General features: G+C 44.5%; 1 protein-coding gene across 1 annotated transcript in view; it reads left to right on the plus strand.

The window, feature by feature from the left end:
* The first annotated feature begins 8,448 nt into the window (after nt 1–8,448).
* Nucleotides 8,449–20,664, plus strand: part of ptk2bb (protein tyrosine kinase 2 beta, b) — a 43,207-nt gene continuing 30,991 nt past the window's right edge. The window contains exons 1-4 of the mRNA XM_036976367.2: nt 8,449–8,621; nt 16,055–16,297; nt 18,563–18,741; nt 19,089–19,176. Coding sequence (XP_036832262.2) covers nt 16,097–16,297; nt 18,563–18,741; nt 19,089–19,176 — 468 coding nt within the window. The 5' untranslated portion in view covers nt 8,449–8,621; nt 16,055–16,096. The remainder of the gene's footprint in view (nt 8,622–16,054; nt 16,298–18,562; nt 18,742–19,088; nt 19,177–20,664) is intronic.

The following is a 20,664-nucleotide window of genomic DNA, read 5'->3' on the forward strand; positions in this document are numbered from 1 at the left end:
TTTTACTTGCATTTAAGAGCAGTTGGATGCCACGGAAGGAGAGTTGTATGGCATTGAAGCTTGTCTGGAGGTTAGTTAACACAGTGTCCAAAGAAGGGCCAGAAGTATACAGAATGCTGTCGTCTGCGTAGAGGTGGATCAGAGAATCACCAGCAGCAAGATCGACATCATTGATGTATACAGAGAAAAGAGTCGGCCCGAGAATTGAACCCTGTGGCACCCCCATAGAGACTGCCAGAGGTCCGGACAATAGGCCCTCCAATTTGACACACTGAACTGTCTGAGAAGTAGTTGGTGAACCAGGCGAGGCAGTCATTTGAGAAACCAAGGCTGTTGAGTCTGCCGATAAGAATAAGGTGATTGACAGAGTTGAAAGCCTTAGCGAGGTCGATGAATACAGCTGCACAGTATTGTCTCTTATCGATGGCGGTTATGATATCGTTTAGGACCGTGAGCGTGGCTGAGGTGCACCCGTGACCAGCTCTGAAACCAGATTGCATAGCGGAGAAGGTATGGTGGGATTCAAAATGGCCGGTGATCTGTTTGTTCACATGGCTTTCAAAGACTTTAGAAAGGCAGGGCAGGATGGATATAGGTCTGTAACAGTTTGGGTCTAGAGGCAGGGCAGGGCAGGGCAGGATGGATATAGGTCTGTAACAGTTTGGGTCTAGAGGCAGGGCAGGATAGATATAGGTCTGTAACAATTTGGGTCTAGAGGCAGGGCAGGATAGATATAGGTCTGTAACAGTTTGGGTCTAGAGGCAGGGCAGGATAGATATAGGTCTGTAACAATTTGGGTCTAGAGGCAGGGCAGGATAGATATAGGTCTGTAACAGTTTGGGTCTAGAGGCAGGGCAGGGCAGGGCAGGGTAGGATAGATATATGTCTGTAACAGTTTGGGTCTAGAGGCAGGGCAGGGCAGGATGGATATAGGTCTATAATAGTTTGGGTCTAGAGGCAGGGCAGGGCAGGGCAGGATGGATATAGGTCTGTAACAGTTTGGGTCTAGAGTGTCTCCCCCTTTGAAGAGGGGGATGACCTCGGCAGCTTTTCAATCTTTGCCGATCTCAGACGATACGAACAAGAAGTTGAACAGTCTAGTAATAGGGGTTGGAGACGGTCCAGAAAGGAGACGGAAGAAGGAGACGGTCCAGATTGTCTAGCTTGGCTGATTTGTAGGGGTCCAGATTTTGCAGCTCTTTCAGAACATCAGCTATCTGGATTTGGGTGAAGGAGAAATGAGGCAGGCTTGGGCAAGTTGCTGTGGGGGGTGCAGGGCTGTTGACCAGGGTAGGGGTAGCCAGGTGGAAAGTATTGCCAGCCGTAGAAAAATGCTTATCGAAATTGTCAATTATCCTGGATTTATTGGTGGTGGCAGTGCTTCCTAGTCTCAGTGCAGTGCCCAGCTGAGAGGAGGTGCTCTTATTCTCCATGGAGTTTACAGTGTCCCAGAACTTTTTGGAGTTTGTGCTACAGGATGCAAATTTCTGTTTGAAAAACCTCGCCTTTGCTTTCCAAACTGCCTGTGTATATTGGTTCCTAACTTACCTGAGAAGTTGCATATCACAGGAGCTATTCAATGCTAATGCAGTACGCCACAGGATGTTTTTGTGCTGATCAAGTGCAGTCAGGTTTGGAGAGAACCAAGGGCTATTTCTGTTCCTGGTTCTGCATTTATTGAATGGGGCATGCTTATTTAAGATGGAGAGGAAAGCACTTTTTAAAGAATAACCAGGCATCCTCTACTGACGGAATGAGGTCAATATCCTTCCAGGATCCCCGGGCCAGATCGATTAGAAAGGCCTGCTCGCTGAAGTGTTTTAGGGAGCGTTTGACAGTGATGAGGGGTGGTCGTTTGACCGAAGACCCATTATGGACGCAGACAATGAGGCATATGACGGTTTACCTATTTGCTTATGCTTTTGCCTATACCCAGTGACCTGCTTTTTAAATTATATGAACAAAACATGTTCAATTTTATTTGGAACGGCAAGCCAGACAAAATTAAATGGGCCTATTTATATAACGAATCTGAATTCGGAGGGCAGAAATTATTAAATATTAAAGCATTAGACCTCTCACTAAAGGCTTCAGTCACAAAAATGGAAGAGGCAAGTAGAAGGTGCAACCAATAGAATGTTATATATATGGGGGATACAATTTTCCCAGCTCTGCAGATTCTGCTGTGAGGAGGCAGAGTCGTTAGATCATTTATTTTGTTATTGTCCATATGTAGCTTGTTTTTGGTCACAGGTCCAGGAATGGATGAAGATTTGCAACATTTTCCTGGAGCTAACTGTGCAGATAGCACTGCTGGGTGATTTAAAAAGCCATAGTCAATCAATCAATAATTTAATAATTATTTCAGCAAAAATGTTTATTTTTAATTTACAATCTGTAGAAACTATAAGAACAGAAAGGTTCAGTACTTTTGTGAAGCATCACAGCACAGTTGAAAAATATATGGCAAATAGAAATCCAAAGTGGATGATGTTGAGAGATCGATGGGAGGGGTTGGATGGAGCTGAAGGGTGGGACTAATAACAAGATAACCAATGTAAATCATACGGGGTCTGTAAAATGTATAAAGGTTCAGAAATGTTGTGAAATAGCACAGTTACAAATAGAAATCAAACTGGATGGACATCAGAAATAGAGGAAGGACTAAAAACAAACACAATATAACTATTGTAAAATAGATTGTGTCTGTAAAATGTGTATAAGATGTATAAACTGAAGGTGAGTGTTCTGAGTGTTCATTAGTTTACTCCAATTAGAGGTTTTGAAGGGAATAATACATGTAAATTCTTAAAATAGTATGTATATCTATATAGGTATGTGTATGTATATATGTGTATATGGGTATGTGTATCTGTATATCTATATAGGTATGTGTATGTATATATGTGTATATATGTATGTCTATACAGGTATGTGTATGTATATATGTGTATATGGGTATGTGTATGTATATGCGTGTATATGTATGCATATGTGTATGTATATGGATACATATATTTACCCCAAAAATATATGGGGGATTGGAAATGAGGCAGAATATTACATTGATGGAAGCAACAATCTTTCCGCAATATTAAGCTGATCCATCCCTTAAATAAATAAATAAAATAAAAATGAGGCAGTGATCGCTGAGATCATGGTTAAAGACAGCAGAGGTGTATTTGGAATTGGAGGGCAGGTTGGTTAGGATGATATCTATGAGGGTTCCCGTGTTTACGGATATGGGGTTGTACCTGGTAGGTTCATTGATAATTTGTGTGAGATTGAGGTTCACCTAGTTTAGATTGTAGGACGGACGGGGTGTTAAGCATGTCCCAGTTTAGGTCACCTAACAGTATGAGCTCTGACGATAGTTGGGGCGCAATCAATACACATATCCAGGGCACAGCTGGGGGCAGAGGGTGATCTATAGCAAGCGGCAACGGTGAGAGACTGGTTTCTGGAAAGGTTCATTTTTAAAAGTAGAAGCTCAAATTGTTTGGGCACACACCTGGATAGTAAGACAGAACTCTGCAGGCTATCTCTGCAGTAGATTGCATCTCCGCTCCTTTGCCAGTTCTATCTAGTCGGAAAATGTTATAGTTAGGGATGGAAATTTCAGGGTTTTTGGTGGCCTTGCTAAGCCAGGATTCAGACACGGATGGGACATTCGGTTGGCAGAGTGTGCTAAAGCAGTGAATAAAACAAACTTAGGGAGGAGGCTTCTAATGTTAACATGCATGAAACCAATGCTTTTACGGTTGCAGAAGTCAACAAATGAGAGAGCCTGGGGGATGGGAGTGGAGGTAGACACTACAAGGCCTGGATTAACCTCTACATCACCAGAGGAACAGAGGAGAAGTAGGATAAGGGTACGGCACAATGCTATACGAACTGGTTGTCTAGAGCGTTCGGAACAGAGAGTAAAAGGAGCAGGTTTCTGGGCACGGTAGAATATATTCAAGGCATAATGTACAGACAAAGGTATGGTAGGATGTGAATACAGTGGAGGTAAACCTAGGCATTGTGTGACGATGAGAGAGGTATTGTCTCTAGAGACACCATTTAAACCAGGTGAGGTCACCGCATGTGTGGGAGGTGGAACAAAAGGGTTAGCTAAGGCATATTTTGCAGGGCTGGAGGCTCTACAGGGAAATAAGACAATAATCATTAACCAAAACAGCAATGGACAAGCCATATACACATTAGGGAGAGGCATGTGTAGCCGAATGATCATGGCGTCCAGTGAGTAGCTAGGCGGGCTGGAGACATGGCGATTCAGACAGCTAGCGGGCCGGGGATAGCAGGCTAGCAGAAGGGCCTTAGTGGGATGTCGTGACTGAAGAGTCAGTTGTAGCTCCCTCGGGCGGTTACGTTGGCACACCAGTCATGAAGGATCGGCGGGGCTCCGTATCGGCAGTAAAAGGGGTCCAGGTCAATTGGCAAAATAGGTATTGTAGCCCAGCCACTCCGGCTGATGGACCTCTTCAGCTAGCTGGGAGATGGGCCTAGCATAGGCTACCTCCAGGCTAATTGGTGCTTGTTTCGGGACAGTGACGTTAGCCAGGAGTAGCCACTCAGATAGCAGCTAGCTAGCTGGGAGATGGGCCTAGCATAGGCTACCTCCAGGCTAATTGGTGCTTGTTTCTGGACAGAGACATTAGCCAGGAGTAGCTACTCAGATAGCAGCTAGCTAGCTGCGATGATCCAGGTGAAGAGGTTCAGAGCTTGCGGTAGGAGTCCAGAGACGTGGGGAAAAAGAGTCCGGTAAGCTCTGGGTTGAATCATGCCACCTCTGTGCCCAGATACAGTAGCTAGATATACTGCCATTGGCACAGCCCCAGTCAGACTATCGTGTGTGTGTGTGTGGTGTGGCACCTGTTGTGGATGCCTGCCTGCCTTGTGACACTGTGGTACTGTGTTGTTGATATAGTCAGTGCGTGGGAGTGTTGGTGTAGTGTTGTTGGCTCAGGTTGGGTGGTGGGAGGGTGAGGCTTGTTCATGCCCGCTCCTGCCCCAGACGTGAACCCCCATAGCAGCTGTCACTGTCTAGTACACAACCATAGTTATGCCATGTCCCTTCCCTGGCAGTCTACTAGCTGGACTGGAGTGGTATGGCTAGTATACAACCACAGATATGCCAACCCCATAGCCCACTCTCTCTAGTCTAGAATTCACACACTCACAGCTATTCTGAACTCCCTAACATACTGGCTGGAGTGGAGTGACTGGTATGGGAGAGTTTGGATGGCTGAGTGAGGTGGAGTAACTTGAAAATGATGCCCCGAACCAGGTCGGCATGTTGCGTTGAGATGTTTTCCCCTCTGTATATGCTGTTCCTTCTACACCTCACGTCCACCCTCTGTATATGCTGTTCCTTCTACACCTCACGTCCACCCTCTGTATATGCTGTTCCTTCTACACCTCACGTCCACCCTCTGTATATGCTGTTCCTTCTAAACGTCATGTACCCCCTCTGTATATGCTGTTCCTTCTACACCTCATGTACCCCCTCTGTATATGCTGTTCCTTCTATACCTCATGTCCCCCCTCTGTATATGCTGTTCCTTCTAAACGTCATGTCCCCCTCTGTATATGCTGTTCCTTCTAAACGCCATGTCCCCCCTCTGTATATGCTGTTCCTTCTACACCTCATGTCCACCCTCTGTATATGCTGTTCCTTCTACACCTTATGTCCCCCTCTGTATATGCTGTTCCTTCTACACCTCACGTCCACCCTCTGTATATGCTGTTCCTTCAACATCTCATGTACCCCCTCTGTATATGCTGTTCCTTCAACACCTCATGTGCCCCCTCTGTATATGCTGTTCCTTCTACACCTCATGTACCCCTCTGTATATGCTGTTCCTTCTACACCTCATGTCCCCCCTCTGTATATGCTGTTCCTTCAACATGTCATGTACCCCCTCTGTATATGCTGTTCCTTCTACACCTCATGTCCCCCCTCTGTATATGCTGTTCCTTCTACACCTCATGTCCCCCCTCTGTATATGCTGTTCCTTCTACACCTCATGTACCCCCTCTGTATATGCTGTTCCTTCAACATGTCATGTACCCCCTCTGTATATGCTGTTCCTTCTACACCTCATGTCCCCCCTCTGTATATGCTGTTCCTTCTACACCTCATGTACCCCCTCTGTATATGCTGTTCCTTCAACATGTCATGTACCCCCTCTGTATACCTTCAACATGTCATGTACCCCCTCTGTATATGCTGTTCCTTCTACACCTCGTGTCCCCCTTCTGTATATGCTGTTCCTTCTACACCTCATGTCCCCCCTGTTATTGCTGTTCCTTCTACACCTCATGTCTCCCCTCTGTATATGCTGTTCCTTCTAAACGTCATGTACCCCCTCTGTATATGCTGTTCCGTCAACACATCATGTCCCCCCTCTGTATATGCTGTTCCTTCAACACCTCATGTACACCCTCTGTATATGCTGTTCCTTCAACACCTCATGTACCCCCTCTGTATATGCTATTCCATCTACACCTCATGTTCCCCCTCTGTATATGCTGTTCCTTCTAAACGTAATATCCCCCCTCTGTATATGCTGTTCCTTCAACACCTCATGTACCCCCTCTGTATATGCTGTTCCTTCTAAACGTCATGTACCCCCTCTGTATATGCTGTTCCGTCTACACCTCATGTCCCCCCTCTGTATATGCTGTTCCTTCTAAACCTCATGTCCCAACCTCTGTATATGCTGTTCCTTCTAAACCTCATGTACCCCCTCTGTATATGCTGTTTCTTCTACAGTCTCTACAATGAGCAACACCCCAACCAACCAGGGATGTTTTAAGTCCACAGGGTGTAGGAACAGGGCCGGGCCCCAGTCGGGAGTTCGAATAGTAGAATACAACAGGTGAAAGTAAAACATGAGGTTGTGTATCAGCAACATGTTTCTCTTGTCATGTCAATCACTGACCAGCCACTCAATTAGCCAGGTCCGCTAACCATTTTTAGATTTGTAAATGAGTCAGCTATCATGGTCCAATACCGACCGGTCATGCAGGGCACATGCCCTCCAGGGGGCCCCCAGTAATGTTGTTAGTCACTCTCACTCAGAACACATTTACATGGCATAAGTCATGGCGAAATGGGTAGAACTTTAAGGAAATTAGCTGGATAACTCATTTAAAAAAATATCTCCGCCCTTTGGGAAAATTAGCAGAATTGCAATGAAATGTGTGAAAATTGTTTGATTTTGTTAGTCGTTCTCGCTCAGATATCATTAACGGGACATACGTGTGGCAGGTAGCCTAGTGGCAGGTAGCCTAGGGGCAGCAGGGTAGCCTAGTGGCAGGGTATCCTATGGGCAGGTAGCCTAGTGGCAGGTAGCCTAGTGGCAGGTAGCCTAGGGGCGGCAGGGTAGCCTAGTGGCAGGGTAGCCTAGTGGCAGGGTAGCCTAGTGGCAGGTAGCCTAGTGGCAGGTAGCCTAGTGGCAGGGTAGCCTAGTGGCAGGTAGCCTAGTGGCAGGTAGCCTAGTGGCAGGGTAGCCTAGTGGCAGGTAGCCTAGTGGCAGGTAGCCTAGGGGCAGGTAGCCTAGTGGCAGGGTAGCCTAGTGGCAGGGTAGCCTAGTGGCAGGTAGCCTAGGGGCAGGTAGCCTAGTGGCAGGTAGCCTAGTGGCAGGGTAGCCTAGTGGCAGGTAGCCTAGTGGCAGGGTAGCCTATGGGCAGGTAGCCTAGTGGCAGGGTAGCCTAGGGGCAGGTAGCCTAGGGGCAGGTAGCCTAGTGGCAGGGTAGCCTAGGGGCAGGTAGCCTAGTGGCAGGTACCCTAGCGTTGGGCCATTAACTGAAAGGTTGCTGGTTAGAATCCCTGAGCCGACTAGGTGAAAAATCTCTTAATAAGCCCTTGAGCAAGGCACTTAACCCTAATTACTCCTGTAAGTCACTCTGGATAAGAGCATCTGCTAAATGACTACAATGTAAATAAGTCTTAGTGGCCCCGAAAGGCAAGAGCAGGCCCTGTGTAGGACCCAGCTGTGTGTGTCTAAGAAACAGAACTATGGCGCCCTCTAGTGTTCTTTATTAGTTATTAGGCGACCCAAGGGTGGATTGCAATACTCCTCGCTGTGGAAATACTGCACCTGCAAAAACTCTGCCTCCTAAAACATTCAACCTAACCTGAGTAGGCCTACAGAAGAGGTGGTGACGTGTGGTAAATGTATCTAGTATTTCAACACCATACATAGCCATTTCTCTGGCAAACACATTGGACACACACTTTATTCCACTATACTATACGTTTTGAATAGTTTATGCATGCCCACTCTAAGACACTATAGTGTGTAGGCCTATAGAGAATATAAACGTTTTGAACCCAAATAATAAAAAAAATTGATATATTCACAAACGTAGTTTATAACATAGCTATTACTTGCACAAAACACAATATAAATTGTAATACCACAGAAATAAGGAAGTATCCTACCGACAAGGGAGTGGCTTGAGCAAACACCTTCCTGCTCTACATACACTTCTTCTTCGAGGGAATACCTGGTAATACCCAAAGGACTAGGCCTTATAGCGCATCTACCAGAAATACAATATCAACTTCTCCGTGCAGATGCTTGTGGGGTGACAAGTTCTCAAATTAGGTAAGAGGCAAATTCGTAAAACTCAATGTTAAGAAGTGTTTTCACAACTGTCAAACGTAGGCTTTACCTTCAGGTGTAAGAGACTCAACGGGACGTTAGCTGCGTCAAGGTCTTTCAAGTGATCCGAGTTATTAATTATTGTTTACGGGACACGCAAAACGATACTATTCAAGAGTCGTTTGAAGTCAGTAAAATTATACAGTGAACGTCATATTATTTCTAGCAGTTTACAAATATGTCATGTCGTGTCTCTAAATGAAATGTTCAAAACATAAAGACTGAGGACAACATGTGCTTCATGTAATAGATTGATTAACACGTCTTAATGGCACGAGTCCTTTACCGCTATAGATATATGAGATACCTTTGGATTCAAGCATTTGAACTTGAACAACATATGCACAATGTGTGGAATTTCTTTCCATTGCATTTGGCTACCTGAGTTCAGTTGGACGAATCTCAATTATCACTGCAAGTCTCTGCAGGTGAAATTGTTGACACGTACTTGCAGCGCCTGGGTGTATGACGCTGCAGTGTGCAACCCCACCTACTCCAAAACAAGTGTTCTTGCTATACTGACTCTCTTACAGAATAGGCAAGTATACAGGGTGTATCTATCTATCTGTGTTTTGGTTCTAGTTTTGACAAGTGAGGTGGATTACCGCGGTAAAGTTGGTTTGAGATTCGATATTGGCCAGACATTGAGGAACTTCAAACTTCTATTGCTCGGGAACGATTTGAGCTATATACCTCAGTTCGGGCTCTTTATGAAGGAAAACATGTGTACAACATTGCACAGGTTTTATTTTCCCGAGTCCGACCAGAGATTCATAATCACAAGGCAACCTTATAGGCAGCCCGCTCAAAGTCAATGCAACCAGTTAGGGACCGTCAACAAAGTGCATGATCACAATATTCAAAATCCAATAGCGTTACACCAAGTGACTTAGCAACCTAATTTCAACTGTCCATTATTTCTTACATAGAGAGGAAAGTTGCACACCCTTTGGTTTTCTCCTAAACATATATATTTAACATATATATATATAAATTATACCAACATTTTTAACATATATATGTTGATGTGTATATATATATATATATATATATATATATATATATATATGTTAAAAATGTTGGTATAAATTTAGGAGAAAACCAAAGGGTGTGCATATATATATATATATATATATATATATATGTTAAAAATGTTGGTATAATTTTATATATATTTAAAAAAAAATACTTATTTCAATAACTCCTTGGCCATGTGACCTACGCAGCATAAACCAACATTGTATTGTTCACATGTTAGGGACACACGTCGCACATGTTTTTCCTATAAAGTGCTTACACAATTTTATATAAATATTAGAAAATGTCAAATTTCAATAGCTCTTCAACCGCGTGACTTAAAAACCTGATTTCAACTGTTTGTTATTCCTTATATAGAAAGGCACGTTTCACATGCTTTAGTTTTCTCATCAAATTATTCCATTTAATAAAAATAATTTTATTAAACAAATTATTTTATTGATAAAAAAGCACTTACAATTTCATTTTCTCCTTGACCATGTGACCTAGACTCCTCGTACCAACGTTGGAAGGGTAGGGATGCACATCGCACATCCTTTGGTTTTCTGAAATATTGTTACATTTTCTTTTACTTGGAATTTATTTGTTAAATGTTTGACTTAGATCACATGACCTAGTCACCTTAAAACCAACTTTGTATTGTTCACAGGTCAGGGACACACATTGCACACCTATAAAAGGACAATATTAGAGCCCAACTCTCTGAATAGTTGGTTAAAATTGCAATGTTCATCTTTATAGCCTCTCTGTCAACCCTCTTCAATATGTTCAGAATTCTGTAGCTTCAGTGCCCACGCTGAACGGTACACCATTTTGGTCTTATCTTACCTTTATGGCTCAATCTGTTTGCAGGCATTCTGATGGGCTGGCAGGGGGGGAGGGAAGAAATAGTGTTCTCTCCCCTCTGGGTCCTTATCTGATGTTATGGTATGAAGGAAGGCTGAGGACCGATGCAGTACAGGCTGTATGCTACTTCTCATTGTCCACATTGTCTGAATAATATTAAACCTTTAACAGAACATCGTTGTTCGTTCTACCCTTGGATCTCTTATTTCACTGGAAACCGAAAACTTTCCTACAATCCAAACGTAAAACCAGGGAAAACCATCACGTCCACCTCTCCACCGACTCCACTGCTCAGCAACACATCTCTCCATGTCCTGGCTCTTTGTTATCGTTCTGACACGTTTGCACATCTAAATTCCCTCACTCTACTCATCTGACTCCAGCGTCCTTATAACTACTAAGACCTAAGATTAAGATAACTACTAAGACCTAAGATTAAGATAACTACTAAGACTCCTGGCCATTGGGGACCTTGTCTTCAGTGCCTTCAGCTCAGCTGGACTCTTCTGAAACTCCTCAAACATCCATCACATCATTTGCATATTTATAACCATCTCTTCAGACAGCACCATTTAGCCCCCCCAGTCTCCCATTTCTTGTTAGATGTTTTGACAAGTGTCGTGGAAATTTCCTCTATTTACCAAATCATGAGAGCAAACCACACACAAGTCAGAGTTGGTTATCACAAAGTCCATCTTTAATTATATGAGCTCTATCACAACCCTGTGACTCTCAGATCAATTCAGTGTCTATCAATGAATTCTCTGAGAGTCCCTCACACATTGTTACTGAGATCCTTTATAGTAAAGACACACATATCCAGACAGCATAGGCATAATTTATCGTTCAGCTTTGTCTCCTAAACTATGTTATTTTCTCAAACTCAGAACCATAAACCAATCCTCCATATCAACAGCCATGTATCAAATCCATCCTATCTTGACAAGATCACAGAGACACACTGACTGGCACACAGACATTGTGGAGCCAAGAGATACACGCTTGACCTCTCCCCTCTCTCCGGCCCAAGCAACTTAGTCTTGACAGAGAACAGATACTGCAAACGCGCCACAAAAATAACATTCTGATGAGAAGTAACTTACAAACATATGATGAATATAAAACATCTTACCTATGTTACCAACTAATTCTGATTATTCCCCAACACCTTACTGCCTAACAGTGTAATGTTAGTTCTGTCCTTACTGCCAGTGTAATGTTAATTCTGTCCTTACTGCCAGTGTAATGTTAGTTCTGTCCTTACTGCCTAACAGTGTAATGTTAGTTCTGTCCTTACTGCCAGTGTAATGTTAATTCTGTCCTTACTGCCAGTGTAATGTTAGTCCTGTCCTTACTGCCTAACAGTGTAATGTTAGTTCTGTCCTTACTGCCAGTGTAATGTTAGTTCTCTCCTTACTGCTAGTGTAATGTTAGTTCTGTCCTTAATGCCTAACAGTGTAATGTTAGTTCTGTCCTTACTGCCTAACAGTGTAATGTTAGTTCTGACCTTACTGCCTAACAGTGTAATGTTAGTTCTGTCCTTACTGCCTAACAGTGTAATGTTAGTTCTGTCCTTACTGCCTAACAGTGTAATGTTAGTTCTGTCCTTACTGCCAGTGTAATGTTAGTTCTGTCCTTACTGCCAGTGTAATGTTAGTTCTGTCCTTAATGTTTGTTAAAGGTTGCATGGTTTCATTGTGGTGTCTTTCCCTGACAAAGTTGGTACTGTTTCATATGTGTTATTGTTTGTTACGGTCAATATCTAACAGGTACTGTACACATAAACTCACCAGGCTCCCTGCCTCCTCTAACCACCAGGCTACCTGCCTCCTCTAACCACTAGGCTACCTGCCTCCTCTAACCACCAGGCTACCTGCCTCCTCTAACCACCAGGCTCCCTGCCTCCTCTAACCACCAGGCTACCTGCCTCCTCTAACCACCAGGCTCCCTGCCTCCTCTAACCACCAGGCTACCTGCCTCCTCTAACCACTAGGCTACCTGCCTCCTCTAACCACCAGGCTACCTGCCTCCTCTAACCACCAGGCTCCCTGCCTCCTCTAACCACCAGGCTACCTGCCTCCTCTAAACACCAGGCTACCTGCCTCCTCTAACCACCAGGCTCCCTGCCTCCTCTAACCACCAGGCTCCCTGCCTCCTCTAACCACTAGGCTACCTGCCTCCTCTAACCACTAGGCTACCTGCCTCCTCTAACCACCAGGCTACCTGCCTCCTCTAACCACCAGGCTCCCTGCCTCCTCTAACCACCAGGCTACCTGCCTCCTCTAACCACTAGGCTACCTGCCTCCTCTAACCACCAGGCTACCTGCCTCCTCTAACCACCAGGCTCCCTGCCTCCTCTAACCACCAGGCTCCCTGCCTCCTCTAACCACCAGGCTACCTGCCTCCTCTAAACACCAGGCTACCTGCCTCCTCTAACCACCAGGCTCCCTGCCTCCTCTAACCACTAGGCTACCTGCCTCCTCTAACCACTAGGCTACCTGCCTCCTCTAACCACTAGGCTACCTGCCTCCTCTAACCACCAGGCTACCTGCCTCCTCTAACCACTAGGCTCCCTGCCTCCTCTAACCACTAGGCTACCTGCCTCCTCTAACCACTAGGCTACCTGCCTCCTCTAACCACTAGGCTACCTGCCTCCTCTAACCACTAGGCTACCTGCCTCCTCTAACCACTAGGCTCCCTGCCTCCTCTAACCACTAGGCTACCTGCCTCCTCTAACCACTAGGCTACCTGCCTCTCTATCAGTAGATCAGATCTGTGAATCAACTTTAAAGTGAGTCAGAACCGTATCTGTTGTTACACAGTACACAGCGTAGTGTTGTTACTAGATACTGTGCATTTCGAAATTATTCAGACCTGTCACGTTCTGACCTTTATTTCCTTTGTTTTGTCATAATTTAGAATGGTCAGGCCGTGAGTTGGGGTGGGCAGTCTATGTTTGTTTTTCTATGTTTTGGGTTATTTCTATGTTTCGGCCTAGTATGGTTCTCAATCAGAGGCAGGTGTCATTAGTTGTCTCTGATTGAGAATCATACTTAGGTAGCCTGGGTTTCACTGTGTGTTTGTGGGTGATTGTTCCTGTCTCTGTGTTTGCACCAGATAGGGCTGTTTTGGTTTTTCACATTTCTTGTTTTGTTAGTTTATTCATGTATAGTTTATTTATTAAAGAATAACCACCACGCTGCGTTTTGGTCCGCCTCTCCTTCACCTCAAGAAAACCGTTACAACACCCCTTGACTTATTCCAAATTATTTTCCGTTACAGCCTTATTCTAAAATCTAAAATCTACACACAATACCCCATAATGACAATAACTTGTTATTAGAATATATAGTACCAGTCAAACATCTACTCATTCAAGGGTTTTTATTCATTTGTTACTATTTTCTACATTGTAGACCAAAGGACAGATTCTCATCGGTCTAATGTCCATTGCTCGTGTTTCTTGGCCCAAGAAAGTCTGTTCTTTTCATTGGTGTCCTTTGGTAGTGGTTTCTTTGCAGCAATTCGACCATGAAGGACTGATTCACGCAGTCTCCTCTGAACAGTTGATGCTGAGATGTGTCTGTTACTTGAACTCTGTGAAGCATTTATTTACGCTGCAATTTCTGATACTGGTAACTCTAAGGAAGTTATCCTCTGCAGCAGAGGTAACTCTGGGTCTTCCTTTCCTGTGGCGGTCCTCATGAGAGCCAGTTTCATCATAGTGCCTGATGTTTTTTTTGCGACTGCACTTGAAGAAACTTTTAAAGTTCTTGACATTTTCCGGTTTGACTTAAATTTCTCTTTGCTTTTTTGAGCTGTTCTTGCCTGTGGCGGTCCTCATGAGAGCCAGTTTCATTATAGCGCTTGATGGTTTTTATGTCTTAAAGTAATGATGGACTGTCGTTTCTCTTTGCTTATTTGAGCTGTTCTTGCCATAATATGGACTTGGTCTTTTACCAAATAGGGCTATCTTCTGTATACACCCCTACCTTGTCACAACACAACTGATTGGCTCAAACTCATTATGGAAAGAAATTCCACAAATTAACTTTTAACAAGACACACCTGTTAATTGAAGTTCATTCCAGGTGACTACCTCATGAATCTGGTTGAGAGAATGCCAAGAGTGTGCAAAGCTGTCATCAAGGCAAAGGGTGGCTACTTTGAAGAATCTCAAATATAAAATATATTTAGATTTGTTTAACACTTTTTTGGTTACTACATGATTCCATACGTGTTATTTCATAGTGTTGATGCCTTCAATATTATTCTACAATGTAGAAAATAGTAAAAATAAAGAAAAACATTTGAATGGGTAAGTGTGTCCAAACAACCTGAACTTTTTGGTGCGTTGAAACGATGCTCAATTAGTATCAAGGGACCTAATCTGTGCCAGGAAAACGTTCCCCACACCATTACACCACCAGCCTGTACCAATGACACCAGGCAGGACGGGGCCATGGACTCATACTGCTTACGCCAAATCCTGACTCTGCCAACAGCATGATGAAACAGGAACTGGGATTCGTTGGACCAGGCAGTGGTTTTCCAGTCCTCAGTTGTCCAGTGTCGGTGATCGCGTTCCCACTGGAGCCACCAGCTGATAGAAGTGGAACCCAATGTAGTCGTCTGCTGCAATATCCCTGACAAGGACAGACGAGTTGTGCGTTCCGAGATGCCGTTCTGTACGCCACTGTTGTACTGCGCCGTTATTTGTCTGTTTATGGCCAACTTGTTAGCTTGCACAATACTTCTCCTTCTCTTTCAACCTCTCATCAACGAGCAGTTTTCAACCACAGGACTGAAGCTGACTGGATGTTTTTGTTTGTTTGTAAACCTTAGATACTGTTGTGGGTGGAAATCTCAGGAGGCCGGCCGTTTCTGAGATACTAGAACTTGGCGCGCAAGGTACCGACGATCATACCACGCTCAAAGTTGCTTAGGTCCAGTCTAACGTTCAGTCCAACAGTAACTGAATGCCTCGATGCCTGTCTGCCAGCCTGCTTTATATAGCAAGACACCACATGACTCACAGTCTGTAGGAGCGATCCATACCTAATAAACTGAGTGTGTGTTCAAACGCTACGCCATACCTGCTGCATGGGTTCGACTAAATGTATCTCTTAAAGAGAAACTGTCATGGTAACTGTGCATCTGTCCCCACATACTCTCTCCACCTCTCTCTCTCTCGGTCTCTCTCCGCCTCTCTCTCGGTCTCTCTCCCCCCCTCTCTCTCTCTTGGTCTCTCTCCCCCCTCTCTCTCTTGGTCTCTCTCCCCCTCTCTCTCTCTCTCGGTCTCTCTCCCCCTCTCTCTCTCTCGGTCTCTCTCCCCTCTCTCTCTCTCCTCCTCTCTCCCCCCCCCTCTCTCTCTCTCTCTCGCTCTCTCTCCCCCCTCTCTCTCTCTCTCTCCCTCTCTCCCCTCTCTCTCTCTCGGTCTCTCTCCCCCTCTCTCTCTCTCTCCCCCCCTCCTTTTCTCTCCCTCTCCGCAGGTATGATGACAGTATGACGTTGTCCTCCTCTCTGCCCTGATAATGTACGAGGTGATGCAGGGAGACACTACCACCCTGTCCTGGAGGCTACCCAGCCCCGGCCACAACGACGGCCCACAACAGAGCCCCTTCAGCGGGGAGGGAGGACCTACTAAGATCCTTAAAGTTTGTTTCTCCACCAACAACAACACCCTGGGGAAGAACTTCAAGCTGGTCAAGTGTGACAGCTCCTGGCAGATCAGGGTGAGGGATTGTCTAGATATTGAGACTGCATTCCAAAAGGAACACGACCTTTTGAGAAGTTCTCCACTACAATGAATAGAGTGCTATTTGGAACGCATCCTGAATGTTTATCTTATTATATTATTATTGTATTTATTTATATTTGTAATAAGACATATCATTTTATTTATTGTGAATTCTGTTAGTTTATTTAGTTGTAACATTGTAAGAATACACTACTTTAAACCAACTATATAGCTTCGCAGACTAGGCACCCAAATTCAAGCTGTGACGGTCTCCGTACTGGTCTCTCTCCTCCAGGCTATAGTCCAGTCTATCCTGACCAGTGGTATCCTTTTAACTCAGACTGACTCCATACTGGTCTCTCTCCTCCAGGCTGTAGTCCAGTCTATCCTGACCAGTGGTATCATTTTAACTGTGACGGTCTCCATACTGGTCTCTCTCCTCCAGGCTGTAGTCCAGTCTATCCTGACCAGTGGTATCATTTTAACTGTGACGGTCTCCGTACTGGTCTCTCTCCTCCAGGCTGTAGTCCAGTCTGTCCTGACCAGTGGTATCATTTTAACTGTGACGGTCTCCGTACTGGTCTCTCTCCTCCAGGCTGTAGTCCAGTCTGTCCTGACCAGTGGTATCATTTTAACTGTGACGGTCTCCATACTGGTCTCTCTCCTCCAGGCTGTAGTCCAGTCTGTCCTGACCAGTGGTATCATTTTAGTAACTGTGACGGTCTCCATACTGGTCTCTCTCCTCCAGGCTATATTCCAGTCTATCCTGACCAGTGGTATCATTTTAACTGTGACGGTCTCCATACTGGTCTCTCTCCTCCAGGCTGTAGTCCAGTCTGTCCTGACCAGTGGTATCATTTTAACTGTGACGGTCTCCACACTGGTCTCTCTCCTCCAGGCTGTAGTCCAGTCTATCCTGACCAGTGGTATCATTTTAATAACTGTGACTATCTCCATACTGGTCTCTCTCCTCCAGGCTGTAGTCCAGTCTATCCTGACCAGTGGTATCATTTTAGTAACTGTGACTATCTCCATACTGGTCTCTCTCCTCCAGGCTATAGTCCAGTCTATCCTGACCAGTGGTATCATTTTAACTCAGACTGACTCCATACTGGTCTCTCTCCTCCAGGCTGTAGTCCAGTCTATCCTGACCAGTGGTATCATTTTAACTGTGACGGTCTCCATACTGGTCTCTCTCCCCCAGGCTGTAGTCCAGTCTATCCTGACCAGTGGTATCCTTTTAACTCAGACTGACTCCATACTGGGCTCTCTCCTCCAGGCTATAGTCCAGTCTGTCCTGACCAGTGGTATCATTTTAACTGTGACGGTCTCCATACTGGTCTCTCTCCTCCAGGCTGTAGTCCAGTCTATCCTGACCAGTGGTATCATTTTAACTGTGACGGTCTCCATACTGGTCTCTCTCCTCCAGGCTGTAGTCCAGTCTATCCTGACCAGTGGTATCATTTTAATAACTGTGACTATCTCCATACTGGTCTCTCTCCTCCAGGCTGTAGTCCAGTCTATCCTGACCAGTGGTATCATTTTAGTAACTGTGACTATCTCCATACTGGTCTCTCTCCTCCAGGCTATAGTCCAGTCTATCCTGACCAGTGGTATCATTTTAACTCAGACTGACTCCATACTGGTCTCTCTCCTCCAGGCTGTAGTCCAGTCTATCCTGACCAGTGGTATCATTTTAACTGTGACGGTCTCCATACTGGTCTCTCTCCCCCAGGCTGTAGTCCAGTCTATCCTGACCAGTGGTATCCTTTTAACTCAGACTGACTCCATACTGGTCTCTCTCCCCCAGGCTATAGTCCAGTCTATCCTGACCAGTGGTATCCTTTTAACTCAGACTGACTCCATACTGGTCTCTCTCCTCCAGGCTGTAGTCCAGTCTATCCTGACCAGTGGTATCATTTTAACTGTGACGGTCTCCATACTGGTCTCTCTCCTCCAGGCTGTAGTCCAGTCTATCCTGACCAGTGGTATCATTTTAACTGTGACGGTCTCCATACTGGTCTCTCTCCTCCAGGCTGTAGTCCAGTCTATCCTGACCAGTGGTATCATTTTAACTGTGACGGTCTCCATACTGGTCTCTCTCCTCCAGGCTATAGTCCAGTCTATCCTGACCAGTGGTATCCTTTTAACTCAGACCGACTCCATACTGGTCTCTCTCCTCCAGGCTATAGTCCAGTCTATCCTGACCAGTGGTATCATTTTAACTGTGACGGTCTGCATACTGGTCTCTCTCCTCCAGGCTATAGTCCAGTCTATCCTGACCAGTGGTAGACTGGGACCTAACATCCAGTATAAAGGCTGCTATGGTCTGCTGCTGAAGCACCTCAAGTCAGACGAGCTCCACTGGCTCCATCCAGACCTGACTGTGGGGGAGGTGGAGCAACGCTATGAGAGTCATCACGTGGAGGCAGAGTGGAGGTGAGAGGAGGGGGGGAGAGGAGGGATGGGGAGGTGGGGGAGAGAGAGGAGGGGTGGAGGAGGAGGAGAGAGGATGGTAGAGGAGGAGGTGGGGGTGAGGAGGGTGTAGGAAGTGGGGGTGAGCGGAGGGTGGAGGAGGAGGTGGGGGTGAGAAAAAGCATGATGGGTAATATACAGAGCCATTTGAGTCGTGGGCCAGGTTGAGGAAGAGGAAGTAGTTCATTTTATTTATTTAACCTTTATTCAACTAGTCAGGAGCAATGTTCAGAAAAATATGATTGTATTGACAATTGGGGTCCTGTTGAAGCCTCCTGCTCTAAAGCAGTAGGATGTTCATCTCTCCCCAGGTATGACCTGAGAGTCCGCTACATTCCAGTCAACTTCCTGGAAAAGTTTAAAGAAGACAGAACCACATTTCTGTATTTCTATCAACAGGTACAGTAGGCAGCAAGCACTACTCTGACTATGTAGAGAACACATTACTACTCTGACTATGTAGAGAACACATTATTACTCTGACTATGTAGAGAACACATTACTACTGTATGGAGAGAACACATTATTACTCTGACTATGTAGAGAACACATTATTACTCTGACTATGTAGATAACACATTACTACTCTGACTATGTAGAGAACACATTACTACTCTGACTATGTAGAGAACACATTACTACTGTATGGAGAGAACACATTATTACTCTGACTATGTAGAGAACACATTATTACTCTGACTATGGAGAGAACACATTACTACTCTGACTATGTAGAGAACACATTACTACTCTGACTATGTAGAGAACACATTATTACTCTGACTATGTAGAGAACACATTATTACTCTGACTATGTAGAGAACACATTATTACTCTGACTATGTAGAGAACACATTATTACTCTGACTATGTAGAGAACACATTACTACTCTGACTATGTAGAGAACACATTACTACTCTGACTATGTAGAGAACACATTATTACTCTGACTATGTAGAGAACACATTATTACTCTGACTATGTAGAGAACACATTACTACTCTGACTATGTAGAGAACACATTATTACTCTGACTATGTAGAGAACACATTATTACTCTGACTATGTAGAGAACACATTATTACTCTGACTATGTAGAGAACACATTATTACTCTGACTATGTAGAGAACACATTACTACTCTGACTATGTAGAGAACACATTATTACTCTGACTATGTAGATAACACATTATTACTCTGACTATGTAGAGAACACATTAATACTCTGACTATGTAGAGAACACATTACCACTCTGACTATGTAGAGAACACATTATTACTCTGACTATGTAGAGAACACATTACTACTGTATGGAGAGAACACATTAATACTCTGACTATGTAGAGAACACATTAATACTGTATGGAGAGAACACATTACTACTCTATGGGAAGAAAAATAGCATTCTCTCTGTAAAGAACACATTACTACTCTATGGAGAGAACACATTACTACTCCGTGGAGAGAACACATTACTACTCTATGGAGAGAACACATTACTACTCTATGGAGAGAACACATTACTACTCTATGGAGAGAACACATTACTACTCTATGGAGAGAACACATTACTACTCTATGGAGAGAACACATTACTACTCTATGGAGAGAACACATTACTACTCCGTGGAGAGAACACATTACTACTCTGTGGAGAGAACACATTACTACTCTATGGAGAGAACACATTACTACTCTATGGAGAGAACACATTACTACTCTGTGGAGAGAACACATTACTACTCTATGGAGAGAACACATTACTACTCTATGGAGAGAACACATTACTACTCCGTGGAGAGAACACATTACTACTCTGTGGAGAGAACACATTACTACTCTGTGGAGAGAACACATTACTACTCTATGGAGAGAACACATTAC

Source organism: Oncorhynchus mykiss, chromosome 4 (genome assembly GCF_057628025.1).
Source record: "Oncorhynchus mykiss isolate SJ-2025 chromosome 4, ASM5762802v1, whole genome shotgun sequence".
Classification (NCBI taxonomy): Eukaryota; Metazoa; Chordata; class Actinopteri; order Salmoniformes; family Salmonidae; genus Oncorhynchus; species Oncorhynchus mykiss.